This window comes from Globicephala melas, chromosome 6 (genome assembly GCF_963455315.2).
Source record: "Globicephala melas chromosome 6, mGloMel1.2, whole genome shotgun sequence".
In the NCBI taxonomy this organism is placed as follows: Eukaryota; Metazoa; Chordata; class Mammalia; order Artiodactyla; family Delphinidae; genus Globicephala; species Globicephala melas.
Genome location: NC_083319.1, coordinates 62897149 through 62921710, shown reverse-complemented (window position 1 = coordinate 62921710; position 24562 = coordinate 62897149). Strand labels below are relative to the sequence as shown.

Sequence of the window (24562 nt, the reverse complement as noted above, 5' to 3'; positions counted from 1 at the left end):
GTTCCGTTACGAGAGCAGGTTCGTAAATCCAATTTGTTTGTAAGTCCAACAAAGCTAGCCTAGGTACCCAACTAACACAATCGGCTATATAGTACTGTACTGTAATAGATTTATAATACGTTTCACACATAAAATACGTAAAAAACAAGCGAACAGAAAATAAAGAAAACATTTTTAAACTTACATTATAGTATCTTGAAAAGTACATTAGTACAGTACAACAGCTGGCATACAGGGGCTGGCATTGAGTGAACAGGCAAGAAGAGTCACTGACTGGAGGAGGGAGAGGAGGTGGGAGACGGTGGAGCTGAAGGATCACCAGCAATAGGGGATGGAGGGCAGGCTGCAGTTTCACCCACGCCTAACGTTGATGGCACAGGTTCTGGTTCCTTGCTGGAACCAGATGCACGTTCGCATTCTTTGAAAGTTCACAACTTGAAGGTTAATATATAGGGGACCTACTATATGAGTAAATATTGTTTCTTTAAATTTGTGTTTGTGAACTCATGGTCGACATTGATTCATGTTTTAATTTCCCCATTCCTGCATAATTCTGCATTTGGTGCTATCGAAAATGACTCTGGTGATAATTCTCACTCTTTTCGATTACTATGATATGGCAAATATATTTTAATAGACGCACTTGTTACCATCATGAATCTGTTAGGACATATATCTGAGCAGTCTCCATTTTTTTAAAAAACTAATGTGGCTTCACTTACCAGTAAGGGAGAGAAAGAGAGCAAGAGTAGGGTTTGGGGAGATATTTTTAACTGTTATATGTGGTAGAAACTCACTATCTGGTAGAAGCATGCTTGCAAGATGCTAGGATTATTAAGGATATGCTAATTCAAGACGTTTACTTTGGCAAATAAATATCTTACTTTGGGGGTAAGACATTTAAAATACTAAAAAATTGTGTTTTTGAAGGGATATGCATTATTGTGATGTATTTTCAAGTAAATTCACAAATACACAATGCTTTGCCCCTTAATATATGAAATTGTCATATTTGGATGTTATAACTCATCAGTAACATTATTCACCTCCACTTATTAGCTGTACTTCTAATTTTTCTTACATATAAGTTTTTTTAAAAAGTGGAAATGTCAGCATTTACCAGATGACAGAGTGTTTGGTTTTCATTAGCGATGAAATACCTGGAACTGGAACTCAAATATGCTTCATCTGAAGTAGTTTCTGTACTTTACCATTAGTTGCATGTAGCACACACTATAACCAGTTCCCTGCTGTCAAGCCTTCTTACTAGAAATTTCAAGGTTTGAAGAATATATTCGTAGTGACATGTTTTAGACCCTTCTTTTTTTTCTGAGTCAATTTTGAGCTCTGGAAAGGAATAGCTTTAGGATTTCTCTAAGCATGGTTTGATGCCTGTCTTTCAAATCCTGTTACTGTCTAATGCTGCTCTTTGGTTTAGACAAAAATCGGGCCCTGCAGGCGGCAGAGCGCTTGCAGGCCAAGCTGCGGGAGCGCGGGGATGTAGCAAATGAAGACAAACTGAGCCTTCTCAAGTCAGTGTTGCAGAGCCCACTCTTCAGCCAGATTCTGAACCTGCAGACTTCTGTACAGCAACTGAAAGACCAGGTAAGACATGGTACACTCACGGGAGGCCTTTGTGGTGTTGCATAGAGCTTGTGAAACTCTCGTGTTTTTCTGAAAGGCTGATTTTTGTATGTGTTAATGAATAGTTAATGAAGTTATTTAAGCCAGCGGTCCCCAACCTTTTTGGCACCAGGGACCAGTTTCGTGGAAGACAGTTTATCCACGGACATGGGGGGTGGGGGTGGGGATAGTTCAGGTGGTAATGCGAGAGATGGGGAGCAGTGGGGAGCGACAGAGGGAGCTTCCGTCGCTCACCCGCCGCTCACCTCCTGCTGTGCGGCCCGGTTCCTAATGGGCCGTGGGCCGGTACCAGTCCGTGGCCCGGGGATTGGGGGCTCCTGATTTAAACCTCCAAATGAGACATTCAGATTAACTGTGGCTTCCCCCCACCCCCAGTTATTTTTGTGACAGTTGTTGCAGCGTATTGTAGATGATATGACATTGTGTTGAAGGCTGTTGAAGGCTGTGTGGATACGGAAGAATGAGTTCCTGCAAGAGAAGGGGATGATGAAAATATGTTTAGGCTGGATGACTGTAGCTTGGTTTCCATCATCACTAGGACTCATGGTTCATGTGATCTTGCTCATTCAGATTCAGACACTCAGTAAACTTACATGATTTCAGATGAGACTGGATTTGCATGTGTAATCATGTATGTGAGGAAGGGAAATCACCTCTATTTTGACAGTAAACGGAGTAATTACATTGTCATCAGTTAGAGGAATTGCAATTCTCACTTCTGAAAAGAGTGTAAGTAGCAATTGCTCCCATGACAGCATCAGATGGTGATAAACATTAGGACTTCTAAATGTAACACAGTGTTTTATTCCTGTAAAAATTATGAATATTAAAAAGTCCTGGCATTTATATTAAAATTGAAACATCACAATGACAGAATGAAAACTGGAGTCAGATGGTCTTTGAACTTACTTAATCACCATTTCTCAGGTTTTTAAAAAATATTTTTTAGATGGTTGCTATCCTCACAAGGTTTGAAGTCAGTCTAATTATGTCTTTAGTCCAAGTTAATACTCATTCTGATGTTTTTAGCATTAATCTGATGTTTATGGATGACTTGCTAGCAAATATTCTGCCTTAAAAGTTTAAAATGAAACCTGTAGACTCGTTTCATAATTCAGTGAAAGAACAGCTCCAATTAACAAAAATACCCAAAATATGCCAAATGCAAAGAGAACAAATAGTAGCAACAGAGAAAGAATTTGTTTAGTGTCATATAACTTCTTAATCTAGATATTTTAGTAGCCCCCCCCCAAATTAAGTAAGTAGATCAAGAAGAATGTCTAAAAATATTTTTCTCAAGTGAATTTCTACCTAATGATTTTAAAAGTTATGGCCATGAATTAAGAAAAAGAGGTAGTTTCATTATATGTAGTTGTGTTTGTTTCCTTTGTAAATTATTGAAAAGATTAGTTTTAGGTACTCATTTTCAAAATGAATTGGCACACTTTTGGATAAACCAATATCATGAATATTAGTGTAATTATGGTGTGGAAAATTATCTGGTTTTTAAAGAGTGTGAAGATGTCTCCCCTTATTGTATTATGTGAAAATATGATTAGAATGAGATGAAAAGTTGCAAGAAAAAGTACTAGTAAGTGTGTTAGGGAATACCATTAGTCCAGTGAGGCAACTGTTGAAATTTCCCTGCTAGCCAGCCTTATGTAAGGAGAATAGCTTTCATACTTACCATGTCTGCTGAAAGGAGGAGAGAAATGGGCCTACTTATTGAGCTTGTTTTGTCTTTTCTAAATGGAAGTAGAATGTGGGCTCTAAAACTGTTTGGGTCCCACATGATTCAGCTGAAATTTCTTTGGAAATTATTGAGCATAATATTATTGAGCCTCATAGTCTAGGTCTATGGGCAGTGTCATCTCATTGTATTAAATGTTAGAAGCTAGTATACAGTTGACCCTTGAACACCATGGATTAGAACTGCACATAGATGTACTTTCTCTTCCTTATGACGTTTCTTAATAGCATTTTCTTTTCTCTAGTTTACTTTATTGTAGGAATACAGTATATAATACATAGAACATACAAAATATGTGTTAAGTGACAGTTTATGTTATGGGTAAGAGTTCCGGTTAACAGTACGCTCTTAGTAGTTAAGTTTTGGGGGATTCAGAGTTATACGTGGATTTTCGACCGTGTGTGGGGTGGTGCCGTGCCCCTACCCTCTGTGTTGTTCAAGGGTCAACTGTATTTCAAGGCTACGTAAGCTGTGATGTTTGTGAATTCTGTAGGCGTGTCTTACATGACTTTGGACTTTTTGGCTCATTGGTCACCCCTTCAAATACTGAAAGGGACCAAAGAAACCATCTGTTCTTCCCCCTGCTTATTACAGCAGTGGTTTAGAAGAGTAGAGCCAGAGCTACAACTCATGCTTCTTGGCTGCCAAGGCACAGCCCTTCCCCTTATTTAACCCTGCAGCTTATCTCACATCTCCCCCTGCCCCCAAGGGTAGACATGCCCTAGATGCCATGACTTTATGTCGGTTGAAACTATTGATAATTTTCCACATTTTTTGTGACTCTTTACTTTACTCCCCGTTCTTTACCAATTCAGTTTCATTTGTTAACTTAACCAATTTCTTTTCCTTGCGTGACTAGAGAAAATTTTCAAAAACTTAAAATAATGTTTTCTGTTTTAAAGTTTAAACATTAAATATTCTAGACGTTATCATGTTAGATTTAAATTTTCTATATAGTTTACCAACTGCTAATTTATTGATATTTATAATTTAATATTTAAGTAATGCATCTAAGGAGTGACATTTGGTTTGTGTTTTTAATCCAGTAGCTACACAAATCTGATGCATGTCTAGCTTTTATTTATTATCTTATACCTAACTTACATTTTCAAATGTATAATTTTATATGCACAATAGGAGCAAGTTACCATTTCCATCATTTTCCCCTGCCATCATTCTGTTGACCCCTTTGATTTTCCCCTGCCATCATTCTGTCTTTTAAAAAGCAAAGGGAGGGAATAATTGAAAAGCCCAAGGTATATGCACCATATTGGGAACATGATCATATTGTTGCATTAATGACAGATACCGACATGCCATGTTGAATTAAGCCTACTATTTTTTTCCCTTCAGATCCTTCCCATTACTTCTATTCAATAATGTTTAATTTTTCCAATTTGCTTCTTCTGTATTAAGACTGCCCTTAGAAATCAAACTGTTTCCCTTTGGCAAATTAAACACTTGACAGGTGTGTAACTGAGAGGGCAAAAAAGCCATGCCCTGAAGGGATGTGCTATTTAAATATTGTCAAAAATATTAACAGGTCTGAGAGTATAATTGATGCCTCTGTTTAACTCTGCCACATTGTGTATTGTTTTAATGCCAGCTAAAAGGATGTGTGCTATTAAACCTGAATAATCTCTAATAGCTCCAGTTCATTTCCTATCGCATGATTCCTGTTTAAGTGAAGAGGGGGAAAAAAAAAGGGAACTGTGACTTTGTGTCAATGATCTGTCAAATGCAAATTCTCAAGTAGTGTCCTCACTGTCACCTAGTCATCAGGGCTAATAACTGCAGGGCTTAATGCATATTCATGACAAAAATCCAGCTATTGTGGAGGAAATAAATATGTTAGCAGTTTAATAATAGAAACTTGTCAGCCACGAGGATATTGGATTTGAATATTTATTCCGTGACGTTTCTCTATTCCAATATAGGTGGATGCTGCTTTCCTGATTAATTAATCGCCTTGCTTTCTGAATTAACTATGGGCACTAAGTTAAATGTCTTTTTATCCTGAGTTTTTTATAGGAAAACTGTGAATTAAAATGATTAATTTCATTAGAAAGTTAGAATTAATATTTAAAAGTTAGAATTAATATTTAAAAATTGTCATTGCTAAGATTTTTTTAAAAAGTTATGGCCACAGAGACCAAGTCCAACATTGAAGAAATGATGTGGATATGCAGGCTACAAAAGCTGCTGATATGGAAGACTAGCCTTGGGAGGATAGAATATTCTGGAGGTTTCTTCTTGTCAGTGATTTCCAGCCTTTTTGGAGTATAACAGTTGTTATTTTGTTCTTGTTTGATATTTCCAGGTTTCTGGTTCATTAACCTTTCTCCCAGGGAAGTGTTAGGAGATGGATAGATGCATAGTGTATTTACACACAAAATTAAACCAGATTTTTCCAAGTTTTTCTTTGGAAATTTCCAAGTTTTTCTTTGGAAATTTTATGACATCTCTTGAAATAATTGGAGAAATGCTGATTTAACATAGAATCAGTGTTGGAAATTACTGTTCAGTGTAGATCACAGTAATTCAGTCCATCTTTTTCATTTTTATTCTTGGAAAATACGGTCTTCATGGTATAAAATTGTGGTTTTATATTTGTGTTCCTAAGTTTTATCTGTTCACATTCCAAAAAGAATTTGGAACAACTCCTGAAGGCAAAGCATCCTGACTAATAGATGATTCAAAGGTAAATCTAAATAAAGATCAAATAAAAATATTAGACAATTAGATATACCAAGAATCTTGGGTTGCTAAAATTTAGTATAGAATTTATTTCCCATTTCCCAGGACAAAGGCAAAAAAGAACCAGATAATTATATATTGCTCAACGTGAGACATCATTCTATGAACCAGATTTCCCCTTGGCAATGGGAACATTATGGGAGCTCATGGTTATTTTATAGAAAGCTCATAATCATTTATTAATAAACCTTGTTGAACACCTAAAATAATCAAAAACACAATGAATAAGTAAGGTGGAGGTTCTCACCATCTAGAGGGAAATAGAGAACATGTAGAGTCTTACGTAATTAAATAGAAAAACAAGAATGTGAGTGGTATAAGAGGAAGAAAGAGGAAGAAATTACTAACTTTGATTAGAGGAAAACTAAACTTCACACTGGAAGTAACATGTAAAATAAGTCTTGAAAATGAGTAGGAGTTTTCTGCAGAGATGGAGGAAGTTATTTCAGGTAGTGGAAACAGTGGTTAGAAGAGTATAGAGCAGTTCTCAAACGGGGATTTTACGTTCTCCCTCTCCAGGGGACATCGGGCAATATCTGGAGACACTTGATTGTTGCAACATGTGGGCTGTGGGGGCCATTGCTACTGGCACGTAATGGGTAGAGTCCAGGGATGCTGCTGAACATCCTCAGTGTAAAGGATAGCCCCTCAAAACAAAGAAGTGTGGGGTTTAGGGCGTGTTCAGTGCTGAGGTTGAGAAACCCTGGTACAGAGTCACATACATACCTGTATTATCAGAGCAATAGAATACGTAAGGCTATTGGCAAGAGAGGAAACTTTGGAGCCAGATTATAAAGGATTTATTAAGGTAAGATTTTTTTTGTTGTTTTTTGAGTTTTTTTCTTTTTTTTTGGTTTGGTTTTTATCATCTTTGCTCTTTTGCATTCAACTTTCTATATCAAATTTTATTGTATCAAGTTGAAGTTATATCAACTTGATCTTTTAACCACACTATTAAATACAGTCTTTTAACAATCATTTTATTTACGTATTTTTATTTCTCCACATTTTAAAGGTTGTAGTAAAAACACACAGCATAAAACAAAGGTATAGGTTTTAATGACATTTTTGATGGATAAGACCCTCAATTATAATTGTAAAACACGTGACTTACACTTCAAAGGACTATTTCTTTCATCTTTCTAAGAATGAAATACACTAAGAATACACACTAATTTAGCGACGGCTTTTCTGCAGAAGAGTACATGAAGTAATGTACCCTATGTATTTTTTTTCTCATACTGTCTTAAAACAGGAGCGCACTTTATAGAACCTAAAGAAAAAGGTAGTCAGTGTGTACTTCATAGGGTTACTTTCAAATATCTGACGGAAGTAGAGGGTATTGGGTGAAACACCACCATCCTGAGGCCTGCCCAAAGAGCCACTCTTCTGTGTTTGTAGGACTGATACATCACGTTCATGGCCAAAGTGTTGAGGTATGCTGCTTTTAAGCAGTAACATTCTCACCTCTGACACTTTCTTACATTTATGTTTTTTAGGTTGTTGGAAAGTTGAGAATTTTGATAACTGAGTACTTGGTTGCTCTGTTTTGACTTTGGTCGTCAAAAAGATGCTGTTTTGTGTAATTCATGTCTCAAAGAGCAGAGATGCCTGTATTTCCTCAGCTTTATTTTATTACTTATGTAAAAGATGAAAACATAACCCTTGTGTGGATGGTTTCTAATTTGAGACTGAAATGAAGATAATTCACCTGTAGGCTTGCTGTCAGGAAAGGGGAAATGGCTACTCTCTCCCAAGAATGCCTAGGTTAAATTATGACTGGGTATGGGGGAAGGGGAATGGAGAGAAAGAAGATACGCCTCAACCCCATTAACAGGAAGTATGAGAAATCGACTGGAATTCTTCCCAGTTGATGTTGCCTGTGAAAATGAAAAAACTATTTTTCTTACCCCTGAAACGGTTTTGCTTTTATGAGAGAGCATTGCAGCCGCCTAACAGGAAAGTGTCTGTTTCTTGAGACTTCAATGTACATTATCTAGGAGAAGTTATGAGAGGAGGAGTTGAGTCTCAGTTTTTACATTTACCATAAAGTTTATTTACTGTAGGAATTTCAAATACTTTATTTTTGGTACAATAACAGCTTTTAAATGTTTGTTCCTTTAACTAAAAGTTTGTAAATATAGAGCCTTTGAAGGGACTAAAATTCTTGTTTTATCCTGGGCAAGAAGGCAGTGTTCAAGCTTTTTATACAGTGCTGGATTAAAATGCAACACCATCTTGCTATTGGGTATGCATGTGTGTCTAAAACAGCAAATGGTGCTAATTGTATGGTGTTTTTGTGACAAAGTTAAATGGTCTTTGGAGAAGAGGGAAAAAATGTGAAATTTACTGGGTATAATGTAAATCAGTTTTATAACCCAAGAATTTAGAACAATAGAGGTTGATTTGCATTTGAAATATAGCAACAGCAACAAGAACAATTACTTTTAGGAAGCCATTGTGTGCTGTGGACTTTGTCTCATTTAACCAGTCCATCAGCTTTTTGAGATGGGTTTTATCCCCATTTTGTCCAGTGAGGAAATTGGGGTTTAGAGAGGTTATATAACTTAATCTGGACCACACAATTATTCATTGGTAGATTTAGGGGAAGAATCCAGGTCTGTCTGACCCTGAAGCCAATGCTTTTTTTTAACTTCTAATTTACACTGTTTCTAAATCCTAGTTCTGTAATTTAAAGGAGCAAATAAGTTGAAAAAACAGTTAATAGCATTCCTAAAGAGAAATGAATTCAAACTAAATCTTTTATAAATTCAAATTCATTAAAATTTGCCATTTCCCTCAAATTCTCCCACCAGATTTTAATCAGAGGGCCTTCTTAATATAAATCAGAAGTTTCATTCTGCTTTTGTTTATAATTATGCTAGGTTTTAAAGTAAATGAACTGGGTAAAGGTAATAGTGGAATGGAGAGACAGCATGGCAAAGTAACATCAGTCTTCATATGCCCATTTCCATATATTTATACTTGTCTAGAAGGTTTTATTTTTATTTTTCTCTAAGCAGACTGTGAACAGTGAATCAGTTTTATCTTTTGGAAATGTGGGACATAGAAAAAACACTGCAAACATTCTAACATGTCATTTGTCTAGATTTAAAATTTCTGAAATTTGTGATGGCATTTGAAAAAGATAGTTACTTAATTTTGATACCTTTACCCCTCTGATGTAGAAAATTTCAGCGTACTTTGATAAGAATATTATTTTTGGTCAAGTTACATTCTCTAAATTTTTTTCCCTTGGAAATTTTGTTAAGAAAGCACAGAAGTGTTGAGATTTAAATAAAGGAAAGACATTCTGCAAATACACATCAACACACATGCCTAGACTAGTGGTGTATATGCTGTGCGCCACTCGCCATTTGTTCTTAACAAGCGTAAACAGGAGTTGTAGAATTCATTTGTTTGGACGTTTGTTTGGAGTCCATTTACTACTTTTGGAATAAAATCCATGCCATGTTCACCTTTGCATACCTTGTCCCTAACATGACACTTTGCTCAAACTCAATAAATGATTGCTTAATTAATGAGTATGTGAATGTTGTTGAATATTTAGAAGTTTTGTGCATTAATAACTTTCCTTGCTAGAGAATTTATTTAACATAAATAAACTAGCCAAATAACTGAGGTTACTTTGAAGACACCTCATTTTTCTCGTAGGAACCATATTGAAAAAGATATGTCACTCATCATTCATCATCATCATAGCAGTTAACATGTATGGAATTCCTACTGTGTGCCAGGAGCTATTCCACGTAGATTTACCTGTTTCATCATTATAACAATACTGTAAAGCACAGGATAATATTTTCCTCATTTTGCAGCTGGGGAAACGGAGACACAGAGAGGTTAAGTGGGGGAGTGAGTTAGTATCTGAATGCAGGCACGCTGACTCCAGAGCCCAGGTCTTAATGATAGAGCTCTGTTGTCTTGTTTCACTGTCCTAAACAGTATAATGAACATAATTTAAGGATTTCCTGGTGATCTAGAGGCCTTCGTTTTGATGATCTGATCTCAGGTGCTGGCAGTATTGTAGTGTTGTCTTGTTTGGAGACAGACACAATCCAGATTTGTATTCTGGCACTGATATTTATAAGTAAATGATCTTAAGCCAGAGTTGATTTCTTAAAATGAAAAAATATATATTTATCTTGACTGAGCCCCTTTTTTTTTCCTCCTTTAGTTGTAAAATGGGAACTAAATAACATGGATTTTAAAACTAAGGCATAAGCCCAGTGCTTACCAAGCACTCAATAAATATCAGTTCTCTGCTTATTGCTTCCTCCTCCTATTGAGATTTTATGTTCTAAGGCAGCAACTCTCAGTTTGGCCTCACGACCCCATTACATTGTTAAAAATTACCAAGCACCTCAAAGAGCTTCTGTTTTTGTGGTTTTATCCACCAGTATTTATCAGGTTAGAAATTAAAATTGAGAACTATTGTAAATATTTACTTATTATATTAAAAACAGTAATAAACCGATTACCTTTAAAAATTAATGAGAAGAGTGGCATTGTTTTATATTTTTGCACATCTCTTTAACGTGGCTCAGTAGAAGACAGTGGATTCTCATGTCTGCTTCTGCCTTTGATCTGTTTGCATTTTTTGTTTTAGTTGATGTATATGAGAAAATCAGGCCTCATGCAAGTATCAGTATGTAGCTGGAAAAGGGGAGGGGTATATATAGCCTTTTCAGATGGTTGTGGATATCATCCTTCAATAGGACACCAAAACTCCTGGTAGTTTCTTAAAGGTTAGTTACAACGTGGAATCTGAAACCAGAACAGTGAACATTTTGTACTCTGTTACAGTAAAATCTGTGTTGTGCTTTGAATTTTTACTTTTATTATCCATGCAGAATTTTATATTATATTGGTCATCTGGAAAATTTGCAAAAAAGAAAAATTACATTTCACTATATAGTATCAGAAAGTTACACTTGGCTAATATTGCTTCTGATCTTATCAATGGAGTCTTTAAATTATGGAAAAGTGTCAAGCTCAGGAAGGCAGATGCAAATTTTTCAAAATTCTCATTTTTACTTGAAAGCTCAAATTTTACTACTGGCAACAATTACTGTCAGTTGTTTTCCTTGAAGTGACAAGCATACTTTGTTTATTTTTGAGAAATTGTCTGCCATATACCCAAGCCTGTATAATCATTTTTGGTTTTAAGTCATTTTTTTCAAGTAATATGGTACCCATGAAAAAAATAGCATAGTTTAGTTTGCAACTCAAACAATAGTGCTTCTCTTCTGACAATTGTATTTTTTTGTATAGCAGAAGTACTTTATACTTACCATTTTTAACAGAGTATTAAAAGGATGTGCATGCAAGAGTCAATATCGAATAAAATTAATAATTTTTACTACTTCATCAAGAACGTTTTTATTTGATTCAAAGGTGGGGAAATAGACTTGTTCTTGCTGAGAAGAGCTGAAAATAATTTGTTGCCTTTTCTTTCACAGTCTACCACAGACACCGCTTTAATTACCATCCCATCCCCTAGAGCCCAATGTCTCGGACATTTCAGGTGCTGAATAAGTATTTGAATGAACTAAAGATAGGTCTCATAGAAAATGTAAAATTATGCTTGTTTCATCTGAACCCCCCACCCCGCCCTTATAACTTGCTGTTGCATTTTGTATCTTGTTTAGCTCAGGAACTGTGAGCTACTTTATGTCCAAAATAGTCTGGTCACATTAAGCTAATATGCTTTGAACATGCAACTCAATTTCTTTAATTAGCTTTAAAAATAAGGATCATTAAATCAAGATTGCCACCATCAATTACTGTGCAAGGGGGTTTGCCTGTTCAATAATGCATCAGAGTTGTGCTCTACTCAGTGTTTCACTGAATGATTTATGGAAAAAGAGGCATCTCTTGGTTCCAAACTTGAAATGGAGCTCTATTATGTATAAGATTTTTTTTCCTGTTATTGCTACCATTTTAGGTGCTGTATTTCATTGAATACTCTCAGCATCCTATCCCTCTTTGCATTTCATATTTGGGATCAGTTCCAGAGAGTGTTTTACAGCATTTTTGTAAATTCACAAGAAAATAAGCACTTTTCTTGCTCTACAAGAAGAAAAGACAAGGTGCAGATTAAAAAAAAAGAAAAAAGTCTGCATTTCTATGAGGTGCACCTGTTATGGCAGATTCCCCAGAGAGTGCCTTGCTTCTTATTTTTCCATTATGTTGAGGGAGTAGCAAACAAACAAAAAATTGGGAAAGTGAACTAGCAATATATGTTTATAAATTTGTTTAAAATCTACCAAAACTAGGGTTGCAAAAGCAGTGGTCATTTTTCTTGTTTAATTCAAGATAATGCATATTTTAGCTTTTAAGTGATAGAAATACAGTATTCATCAAACGTACGCAGGCATTTGGGTTGTTTTATTCTCATTGCTATACTCTGAATTCAGAATAAGTCAAAATAACAGGACCACAAATTAGGTTTGGACAATCTATACAGAAATGCTTTGGGAAATTCAGTTTGATCCTAAGCAGTCATTTTTGTAGACAATAATACAAGTACTTCTGGAAAGATTGATGTTAGCCATGAAAATAGAGCTAATAATGTTAACTTCCTTTTCAGTTAACAACACAGAAGGGATAGATAAAACCTAAGAAGTTAATATTTCAGTATTTTGTAGCAGTTTTTGTTAAGTGAATATACGTATTTGAAAAGTTTTCTATTGGATTAAGCTTAAGTGCATAAACCACATGCATATGATCAAAATATTAAGATGTTGATCTTGTTGAGTATGTTTGGAATTACATTAATTTTAAAGAATAGGTATTATTATTGAAAAAAGATGAAAAACAATTTATAATTAAAAAAATCTTGGAGCTATATCAGCCTTGTACCAGGGTGGGTCAAACTACTTTAGTGTAAAAGTGTAAGACAGAGTAAAGATTATTCTTTTCTTCTAATTTGGTGTGCAATTAAATGATACAAGCTTTAAAAATGTATAATCTTTAAGGAAGAAAGATCTAGGTGCGCTACAGAGGTCAAAACACATTTGCTGAGGATTCATCTTGACTTGAGCACTTGTTAAAAGATTTATTCTGGCAGTGGGAATTAGCCAGTGTAATCCATATCAAGCCTGCGGAGGGTAATCTATCACAGTAATAGACTAAGCTTCATCTTCGGATATCCACTTCTTTATTTTCCTTCACATAAGGTGAATGCTGGGTAATTGAACTTTAAATTCAGTTTCTGTCAGAGAAGGTTTAGCTTGATACATAAAGGCTATTCCTACTACCTCTTTCTTTAAGAGAAGTGTATGTGTATATCATTTATTGGAGTACCCCAGGTTCTCTGCTCTGATTGTATCACTTACTTTGTAAACTTTAAAAAATTTTGAGAAAAAAACATACAATCAAGCGAAGATTATATGGCTCAAGGATTTTTTACAAATTGAATGTACACATAACCTTCCCCATAAATCAAGGTATAGAAGGTTACCAGCACTCCATAATAATCTGTGTCCCCTCGGTCAGTCCTAACTACCCCAAAGGAATCACTGTTTTTTCCAGCCTATTTGAGTTATAGTTGACATAGAATATTGTATAAGTTTAAGATGTACAACGTGATATTTGAAATATTTGCTACCCTTATTTACCAGAGTAAGGCTAGTTAATACATCTATCCCCTCACATAATTAACCCTTTGTGTGTTAGGTGAAGACTTTTTAAAATCTATTCTCTTAGCAGCTTTCAGGTATATAATACAATATTGTTAACTGTTGTCACCATGCTGTCCATTTAGATACCTGGAATTTTTTCATCTTATAACTGGAAGTTTGTATCCTTTAACCAGCATCTCCCCATTTCTCCCAGCCCCTGGCAGCCACCAATCTACTCTTTGTTTCTGTGAGTTTGGCTTTTTTAGATGCTACATATAAATCAGATCATACACTATTTTGACTTTCATCCCATAGATAAATATTTGAATTTTATATAATGCAATCAGAGTATATATGCTTTTGTACCTGGCTTCTTTGTCTTCACTTTGTGTCTGTGAGATTCTTTTTGGTTGTTGTATGTAGCTGTCGTTCTTTTCATTTTTTTGTTGCATGAATATACTAGAATATATTTTTCCTTTCCTTTGTTGACTATAATTTTGTGGGTTTTCCCCAGTTTTTGGCTGTATTATAAATAAAATTGCCATGAATGTTCTAGCATGTCTTTTGATGTTCACAGTTGTGCATTTCTCTTGGATATTTACTTTAGAGTGAAATTTCTGGGTCTTAAGGTATATATTCAGCATTTGTAGATTCTGCCCAACTGTTTCCCAAAGCAGTTGTAGGTCTGTGCTCTTACTATAATGTATGAAAATTCTTGTTGTCCACATCATCGCTTATACTTGGTACCGCCAGCTTTAATTTTCTTTCCCCCTCGCCCCCCAATTTTAGCCACTCTAGCGGTACTTGTAGTATCACATTATTGTTTTAATTTGCATTTTCCTGACGACTGATGATGTTGGGTACCTTTTCATATGCTTGTTGGTTATTTGGATATCCTCCTTTGTGGAGTTTCTGTTTAAGTTTTTTGCACACTTTTCTATTGTTTTGTCAGTCCTTTTCTCATTGACTGACGGGTTTTTTATATATTCTGAATACAGTTTTTTTTTGGACATATGTATTACACTTGTCTTTTTCTGCTTTGTGTTTTGCTTTTTGACTCCCATAATTGTATCTTTTGGTGACCAGAAAATTTTTTAAAATTTATAATAAAGTCCAATTTCTGAAACATTCCTGGTGTTTTATCTATTTTATTAATCCTTTTTCTTCCAAAAGTCCAACATTTGACTTTCTTTATCGTATTTAAAAAAATTTTTCCTCAATTCTGGTCTAACCTATGTTATTTTCTTCCTTTTTTCAGATTTGGTATACTGTTTTATTTTAGCTTTTTGATACAGATGCTCAGCTCATTGATTTATTAATCTTTCATCTTTTTCTTTTTTTTTTTTTTTGCGGTATGCGGGCCTCTCACTGTTGTGGCGTCTCCCGTTGCGGAGCACAGGCTCCGGACGCGCAGGCTCAGCGGCCATGGCTCACGGGCCCAGCTGCTCCATGGCATGTGGGATCTTCCCGGACCAGGGCATGAACCCGTGTCCCCTGCATCGGCAGGCGGACTCTCAACCACTGTGCCACCAGGGAAGCCCCATCTTTTTCTAATATATCCATTTAAGTCTATGAATTTCTTTCTAAGCATTGCTTTTGCTGCATCCCACAATTTTGGTATGTTGTATCTTCATCATCATTTAATTCAAAATGTTTAAATTTTAATATAATTGCTTTGACCCATGGTTTATTTGGAAATGTATTGCTTAATTGACTAACATATTTTAGCTTTCCTGTTACCTTTCTGTTATTGATTTCGAGCTTAATTTACTGTAATCAGAGGTCATCTATTCTTTGGGGTTTGTTGACACTTGCTTTTTGAACTACCTACAGTCTATTTAGATAAATATTTCCTTTGTATTTGGAAAGAATTCAGCATCCAGCAGTTGTTGAGTGCAATGTTCTATATTTGTCAATTAGGTCAACTTTATTTAGAATGTTGTTCAGATCTTCTATATCCTTATTGATTTTTTTTCATTTTGTCAGTTACTGAGAGAGATTTGTTATAAACTCTAATTATGATTGTGGATTTGCCTATTTCTTATTTGGATTCTGAGTCCTTTTTGCCCTACCTGTTTTTTTTTTTTTTTCCTTAAAGATTTATTATTTATTTATTTATTTGTTTGGCTGCACTGGGTCTTAGTTGTGGCACACGGGCTCTTCGTTGTGGTGTGAGGGCCTCCCTCTAGTTGTGTCATGCAGGCTTCTCTCTAGCTGTGGCATGTGGGTTTTCCTCTTCTCTAGTTGTGGCGCACAGGCTCCAGGGTGCGTGGGCACTGTAGTTGTGACCTGCAGGTTCCAGAGCGTCTGGGCTCCGTAGTTTGCGGCACGCGAGCTCTATTTCAGGCATGAGAGCTCAGTAGTTGTGGCGCGCAGGCTTAGTTGCCCCGCAGCATGATGTGGGATCTTACTTCCCTGAGCAGGTATCAAACCCGCGTCCCCTGCATTGTCAGGTGGATTCTTTACCCCTGGACCACCAGGGAAGTCCCTTCCCTACCTGTTTTGAGATTATCTTTTTAGATTACTAAGACTGTTTTTCTTTCTGTTGAATTGACCCTTTATGAATTGTCTCTTTTTATCTTCAGTGATGCTTCTTAAAATCTACTTGTCTGATATTAGTTTAGCTGTATCAGGCTTCTTTTGGTTAATGTAAGTGTTGTGTATCTTTTTTCCATCTTTCTACTTTCATCTTTTCTGTATCTCCTTTTTTATTATTAATCTGTGTCTTTGGTAAACAGTATACATTTGGATTTTACTGTGTTATCCAATCTGACAATTTCAGTCTTTGAGTATTTAACCCCTTCATATTAATGTAATTATTGATAAATTTAAATTTGACATTTTTGTTTTCTTATTTATTCTTTTTTGCCTTTTTTGTATTAGTTGACTTTTTAATATTATCTTCTTCTATTAGCATGTTATTTATACTTCATTTTATTATTCTTCTATTGGTCACCCTAAAGATTGCAGTCAGTATCCTTAACCTATTTGAATTAACTTTAAAAAATTATTTTGAATTAAGTATAGATTCACAGGAAGTTTTCAATATAGTATATGTATAGTCCTATGTATATTTCTCCAAGTTTCCTCCAATGGTTACATCTTAATTATAGTAAAATATCATACCACAAAACTGATACTGGTACAATGTGTGTCAATTTTTTCAATTTGTGTCATCTTTTCTCACTTGTATAGATTTGTGTAACTACCACCACCATCTAAATACTGATCTATTCACCACCACAAAGACCTCCCTTCTGCTACCCCTTTATATTCATATCCAGCCCCCTACTCCACACCATTCCCAACCCTGGCACCCTTTTCCATCTCTATAATTTAATCAATTCAAGACTCTTATAAAAATATAATCATAATGTATGTGACAGTTCGAGATTGTTTCTTTTCACTCAGCATAATCCCTCCAAGTTTCTGTGTATCTTAATATTTTGTTCCTTCTCGTTGTTGAGTATTATTCTGGGTATGGATGTACTTACTAGGGGACATTTTGTTGGTTTCCAGTTTTTTACTCTTATAGGTGAAGCTGCTATGAGCAATTATGTACATGTTTTTGTGTGGACATATGTTTTCATTTCTCTATAATAAGTGCCCAGGAGCGCAATTGCTGGGTCGTATGGCAAATATGCACTGAGGGTTTTTTTTCAGAAACAGCCAAACTGTTTTCCGGAGGGGCTCTCCTGTTCTGCATTCCTACCAGCAGTGTATGAGCGTTCCGTTTTCTCCACATCCTCACCAGCATGTGCTGTTGTTTAGTTATCCTGTTAGGTATATAGTGATATCTTTCTGTGCTTATAATTTGCATTTCTCTAACAGATAAGATGCTGAACACCTTTATGTTCTTATTTGCCATCCATGTATCCTCTTTGGTGAAATGTCTCTTTGTGTCTTTTGTTCATTTTTTAATTGGATTTTTTGGATTCCTGAGTTTTGAATTTTCTTTATATATTCTAGGTATGAGTCCTTCATCAGATATATACATCCTTAACGTATATGTTTCTACTTTAATTAGTACTTTCACTACTTCCTGGAAAATTGAAGGAACTTATTACCTTTCACCCCATTTACCCTACTCCTATATTTTGTGTAATTATTCACGTAGTTTAATTTGACATGAATTTAAAACTTCAGAACTTTTCGATTATGTGTTGTAGTGTTGTAAGCAATTTCTGTTGATTTACTCACATTTTTAAACCCTTTTTTGTGCTCTTCAGTTTTTTCTGCATTAGGGAAATTCCATCAGGGATCATTTTCTTCTTGCAAAAGAATTTATTTTGGTATTTCTTTTGTACAAAACTGAGACAATACTTTGTGTGTTGAGTATGTATGTGGGGGGTTGTTCTGAAAATGTCAGGTTGTCAGTTCTTTTAATTTTTAAGTTCTCTTCTGTCTTTCAGTGATTCACTTGAGAAGTCAGATGTCACCTTTATTCTTTGAATATAAGGTCTGTTTTTGCTCTGGTGGCTTTTAAGATCTTCCCTCTGTCTTGGCTTTCAGCTGCTTTACCGTGATGTGCTATCATAGACAGCCTGGAGGCTGGACACCAATAATCCCTACTTCCTGGTATTTGTGCTCTTGTGTGATACCTTCTTGAGTATGGGCTGCCATTACTGATTTAGTTCTGATGAATAGAATATGGCAGAAGTGATGGTTTCCTTTTGATCTTTTAAAGGTTTTTTTTTAAACAGCTTTTTATGCAAATTTTCCAATGATCTCAGTGGAAGGGTTATTCTGATACAGTTATTTCCACAGGGTGAGCTTAATTGTACATAGAACTAAAGACAATTTTTGTTTTCTTGGGATGCTCTTATAGAAGAGGCAGCTCTCTTAGTACACGTCCATATAAGTTGTTTGCTACGTAGAAAGATGCTGTCCTTTTCTCCTGTAGTGCATATTGACTGATGCCTGGAGCACTAAACACTTGTTCAGTCAGATATTTTCTTGTCTGTTTGCTTTTGTAAGTGTATATTTATTAAAAAGTCATTTTAGAGATAGTTATGCAAGTCATAATATTTTTATATTTGTGTGGCTTTATTATGTAGTATAAAAGTTATGACAAAAGATATTTTTCTGTGAAAAGTTATTTAAATTCATTTTAAAGACTACACAGGTGAATTGATAAAACAATTGTTGGTGAGTTGGTTGTGTTAGAGGCAACTGTGAAACACCGAAGAAAAATATCCTAAAAATCTGGAAGGTTTCTATCCTGAAATTGTTTCCCAAGTGTCCAGATTCTTGCTTCACCTTGTAAAGAGGCTGAATTTGAAAAACAAGTCCATATTATATGAATGTGGTTTATATAAGAAAGAGGGTGGAACCTCCCATGTATCAAGATATTTGTGAATATGTATGTGTGTTTTAAGTTAAAATAACGTGCTTAAGTTGTATATTTGTCCTTTGTTATGATTTTTGCTTTATCTGGTCTTTTAGAGTAAGTGAACCTTTTGCTGGTTCTGACTACATCTTATAATAGAGCTCCTACTGAGATGGTGTTCCATATTACCCTTTCACAAAGAATTTGGTAACTTTTTAATTGAATACCTTACATAGTTTTTATTTAATTTATGTTTTAATGTTAGCACTAATTAGAATCCATAAATTAATACATGTTTATTTACTAAGAACATAAAAGACCTTTTTAGACTGAAATAGCCAGAAACTAAGCAGAGAACAGAAAATTATGTGGTGACTCTTGCTCATTTACTAGCAACTTCCATAAATTATACAGATTGTTTACCTGTATGTAAAAATCAACAGATAGTTGTGTTTTCTTCTGTTTATTTTATATTCTATAAACCAAGATGGGAGTCAAGTTCTTTTTATTAAACATTTATACTGTGTCTGTTATGAACAGACCTATCATGGCAAAGAAGATTCATTCTTGTTCTTCAAAGAGATTATAGTTCAGAAAGCCATTTTAATAAAGCTATGGCAGAATCACAAGGTGCCTTTTTGCTATGGGTATAAATTTTCAAAGTTAGAAACAAGCCTTTTGTATAACGGTATAATTAAATTTTAGTTTTTACTTATGTGATCTCTTTGCTTTTACATTTATGTAGACCTCAGTGGCTGGGAGGAGGTAGGAGGAGTCATTGTCATTTGTTAACCTTTAACAAATTTGTGGAAGACAATTGATATTCAATATCATATAGCTTTATATGCATATATAACTTTACTCTTGGAATGCCTTCACACCTTGTCTTGCATAGTGTCAGAGCTTCTGTTTCACCAGTTAACTTCACACAGACAGACTCTTTGTGCTTATAATGTGATTTGTTCATCCTAGCTCACTGTAGCAAAACTCCAAATATTTTTTCCCTATGCAAACATACCATAGGCATTAGGTCCTGGTGTGTGGGATCCTCAGCCTGTCACAGATTTCCCGATGCCATCTGCTTCAACCTGAACAGTGTATCTTCTGCTGGCAGATTTTATTGAAGTTGCCATGCTCAGGTTTAAAAAAAAATCAGGTTTGGCATAAGAAGCTTACTTTTGAAAAAATAATAATTGATCATGCCTGCTGTAGATTTTAAAATAAGAATTTGAAAGGATTCCCAAAAGCCTCTTCCTCAAATACCTTGATCTCCTTTACATCTGTGGTTGTAGATAGCCAATAAAATGGTGAATTACTGGTAACTTTGGTAAGTTACTGAGTTTCCTGTTTTATTTTTTAGGACAGGTAACAAGCTTAGGCATGGATTGGTGACATAAATTGTGAAATATTTTGATTGCTTCTGTCAGTGGAAGACATTTACTAATGTCTCATTTCCAGAAATGATTGTTTGCTATGTGTATAATACGAAGATGGTAGTAGCACCATGATGAAAAAAATCTAGGTCATAATCTACTTACTAGGTGTGTGACTTTGTGTAATTTTGTCATCTGTAAAATGGTAATAGTGATTCTTGGAGGGTCATTGGGCAGATTAGATCAGAGTGGGTCCTTAAAAATGGATAAACATTTATTCTGCAGATGGATATTGAAAGCCAACTCCGTGCAAGACACTCTCCTAGAGGATGAGGATATAATAGAGAATAAAATAGTTGAATTCCTCCACTGGAGAATTCTACATTCTAGTCTGTCTCTGCAGATTGGGGTGGAAGCTCCATGACAGCAGGGTGCATGCCAGGCAATAATAAGCACCATGAAGAAAAACAGGGCAGTGTCAGTTCATGGAGCGTAATGGTGGGACGCAGTCTTAGTTAGGGTTGTCAGGGAGGCCTTCTCTGAGGTGATGTTAAGTGTACTTGGATGAACAAAAAATGTAAGCACGTAGATCCTTGGGGGAAGGACGTACTTGGCTGCTAGAGAGAACAGCTTGGCAGTTGGAGGAACAGTAAAGTGGTTAGTATAGCTGGAGCTTTGTGAGTGAAGGACAGAGTGCTGGGAGATGAGCTTAGAGAGTGATCCAAAAGTGTCATTGCTATAACTTTTCTTACGATTAATTGTAAATTAAAAGTTACATTCCAGATACCCTATAGAAATACAAAATTAGGATTGACTCTTTGCACTGTTTTAATAATTGCTTAGCTTTAATGTAATATTTATTATTATTTAATATTACTATATTAATGTCAGTATGACTTTATATAAGATATTCTATAAATATTAATAATAAATATATTATTTATTATTATTAGATTATTTAGCTCTGTATAACAGGCACATACAAGTAATTACAGAATATTTTGTTGTTGTTTATTAATATCATTGTACCTGGAGTTAACCATACTGTGAGGTTTGAGGGCGTAGTCCTCCAGACTAGAAGCTCTGCCCTAGACTTGTGCCACCAACAGCAAGGAGTTAAGCTCCAAATACAAAGTTGGAAGGAAGAGTCCACACAAGACCATCCTCACTTCTGATTCCAACTGCACATTCAGGAGGTTCCCCAAACCACGCTCAGGTTCAGTAATTCATTAGAAGGACCTATAGAACCTACTGAAAGCTGTTAAGACTCATGGTTATGGTCTGTTATAGGGAAGGGATACAGGTTGAAAGTTAACCTAAGAAAGAGATGCATAGCACTGAGTCTGAGAGGATTCCAGATGTGAAGCTTCCATGGTCCTCAGGAGTGTTCCCTTCCCAAACTTGATGTGTGACAGTATGCGTGGAGTATTGCCAACCCAGGAAGCTCACCTGAGCTTGGTGTTCAGAGTTTTTATTGGGACATCATTTCATAGGCATGATTGATTGCCCATGTGAGATGACTTAGTTTAAGAGTTTGAGAGGATATCATGTGGCCTTGGGGCCCACTGTGAATAACAGAGACACTTCTGTCATCTGGGAAATTCCAAGGGTTTAGAAGTTTCTTCCTATGAGGTAAGAACAAAGGCCAGGCTTCTTTCTGGGAAAGACCAAATTCTTTACTGCATAGGTTGTTATAAAAATTCAAGCAATATGGTAAGTTAATGGCCTTCTGGAATCCCATCTCTTGGGGACAACTAGTGTTCTGTTGGTGGTTTGGTATATATTCTTCCAGATGTTTAATACACATGTAAACATTTTTTTAGTGTACATTGAATTGTACTATACTTACTGTTATTGTTCAATAACTAGGCTTTTTCACTTAAAAACATATGTATGGATGTGTTTTTGTGTGTGTTTTAATGAGTACCTTGAAGTTGAACACTGATTCTTTTCACTTAATTAGTTTTTAAAACTTTTTCCACCTAAAACATAGTGCTGTGCTGAACATCCTTGGGTTTACATCTTTGTGTATTTTTCTAATTTTTCTCCTTGAAATAAATTTCTTGAAATAGAGTTGCAGAATAAAAGGGTATGGACATTTTGAAATTTCGTAGGTACTTCATTATTACCTCTCTTGGGATGATTGCTATGAAATAGTTTATGGAATGACAAAGTTGTTAATAGTCTCCATATTACTCTTAGGTAAACATTGCAACTCCCACAATTTCAAATGTTGAATGTGCCCACATTCCACATCTCAGCCCAGCTGTAATTCCTACTCTGCAAAATGAATCATTTTTATTATCCCCAAATAATGGGAATCTGGAAGTTCTTACAGGATTGGGTACTGCACACATCAATGGGAAACCTGCTTTTGATGAATTTGATCAACTGATCAAAAATATGGCCCAGGTAAGAGCATTTCTTCCTGATAGTTAATGATAGAATGTATAATAATATCTTAAGAATGTAATCAAATCCTGGATAATTTGAAGAATACTTATATATATTTACATTATGTAAGTTAAATATATACATTAAATATATATCAAGTATATTTAAAATATATATTATATTCTTATTTATGAAGACATTTATAATATCTGAAAAAATTGGAATGACAAAGATGTAGAATTTATGTGGGTTTAGGTGATTCTGAGATTTTTCTGTTCCTTTTTTTAATTATCATATTTTAAATTGAGCATTATATGTTATGTTTCAGAAATATTCTTCAGGATAAATAAATGTCTCATTCTAGGTGATGAGTGATAAAGTTTATCTTAGAAAAAAATATTTTTAATTTCTTTTTTTTTAAAGAACAGATTAATGTCACTAATAAGATGATTGCAAGTGCAGTGATTTGCATTTAATTATATTTCTTGCTTTTTTTCCTGAACAGGGTCGCCAAATAGAAGTTTTTGAGCTCCTCAAACCTCCATGTGGAGGCCTTGGGTTCAGTGTTGTGGGACTGAGGAGTGAAAACCGGGGAGAACTGGGGATATTTGTGCAGGAGATCCAGGAGGGCAGTGTGGCCCACAGGTGAGACTGTCACTGTGTCTTTTCTGTTTTTGTTTTTGGTTTTTTTTGCGGTACGTGGGCCTCTCACTGTTGTGGCTTCTCCTGTTGCGGAGCACAGGCTCCGTACTCACAGGCTCAGCGGCCACGGCTCACGGGCCCCGCCGCTCCGCAGCATGTGGGATCTTCCCAGACCGGGACACGAACTCATGTCCCCTGCATCGGCAGGCGGACTCTCAACCACTGCGCCACCAGGGAAGCCCCTCTTTTCTGTTTTTGATACCAGATTCAGAAGGTACTGCTCACCTTGGGAGAATTTCAAGGAACAAAAATGAATAAAAACAGACAAAAAACTGAATACAATCTGTTATTAATTAGTTTTTAGAAATCATTAAATTCTTAACATTGCTACGATAAAAAGAAAGTCCTTTGAAAGGAGAGTTACTTTTAAATTTAGTCATAACTTAATCATTTTTTAGTAAGGAAAGAAAAATTTGACTAGGGCAGTACTCTCATTGCTATTAAATGGGCTCTTTTTGATTAGATTTTAAAATTACTTTATAGAAAAGTATACAAATGGCCTATGATAATTTGAGCTATATTTTATTAATATACTCAAAGCAACAAGTAAATATATACATCTTTGCTTTCATTTGTAGAGGATAGGAACATCTAAAATACAATGTATAGGTTGAGTGGGTAGCTGAAAAGAAGGTGCTTTTAACTGGGAGGGGTTGATTAGGGGTAGGTCAACTGGAGCCAAAGCATATATATTTTCCCTTCCATTTTTATTTTGACATAATTGACATACAGCAGTATGTAAGTTTAAGGTGTACAGCATAATGACTGGGCACAATAGTTTAGTAAACACCATCTCATATACATACTAAATTAAAGAAATAGAAAAAATATTTTTAGAGTGCAACTGCAGGAAAAAGCTTTCATAGTGTGGACATTAGAAAATAGAATTAAAAATAACCAGAAAATGCGTGCCAAAGAAGCTGTCATTGTTTTGAGAGCTGTTAGTTGTTTTTTACCCCCTTTTTCA

General features: G+C 35.3%; 1 protein-coding gene across 7 annotated transcripts in view; it reads left to right on the top strand.

The window, feature by feature from the left end:
• The window catches only part of MPDZ (multiple PDZ domain crumbs cell polarity complex component), a 167851-nt gene that overhangs the window by 35545 nt on the left and 107744 nt on the right, over positions 1–24562 (top strand). For all 7 annotated transcript variants that reach the window (XM_060300935.1, XM_030877169.2, XM_030877168.2 and 4 more), the window contains 3 exons: positions 1439–1605; positions 22702–22911; positions 23399–23538. In XM_060300935.1, the coding sequence (XP_060156918.1) occupies positions 1439–1605; positions 22702–22911; positions 23399–23538 (517 nt within the window). The remainder of the gene's footprint in view (positions 1–1438; positions 1606–22701; positions 22912–23398; positions 23539–24562) is intronic.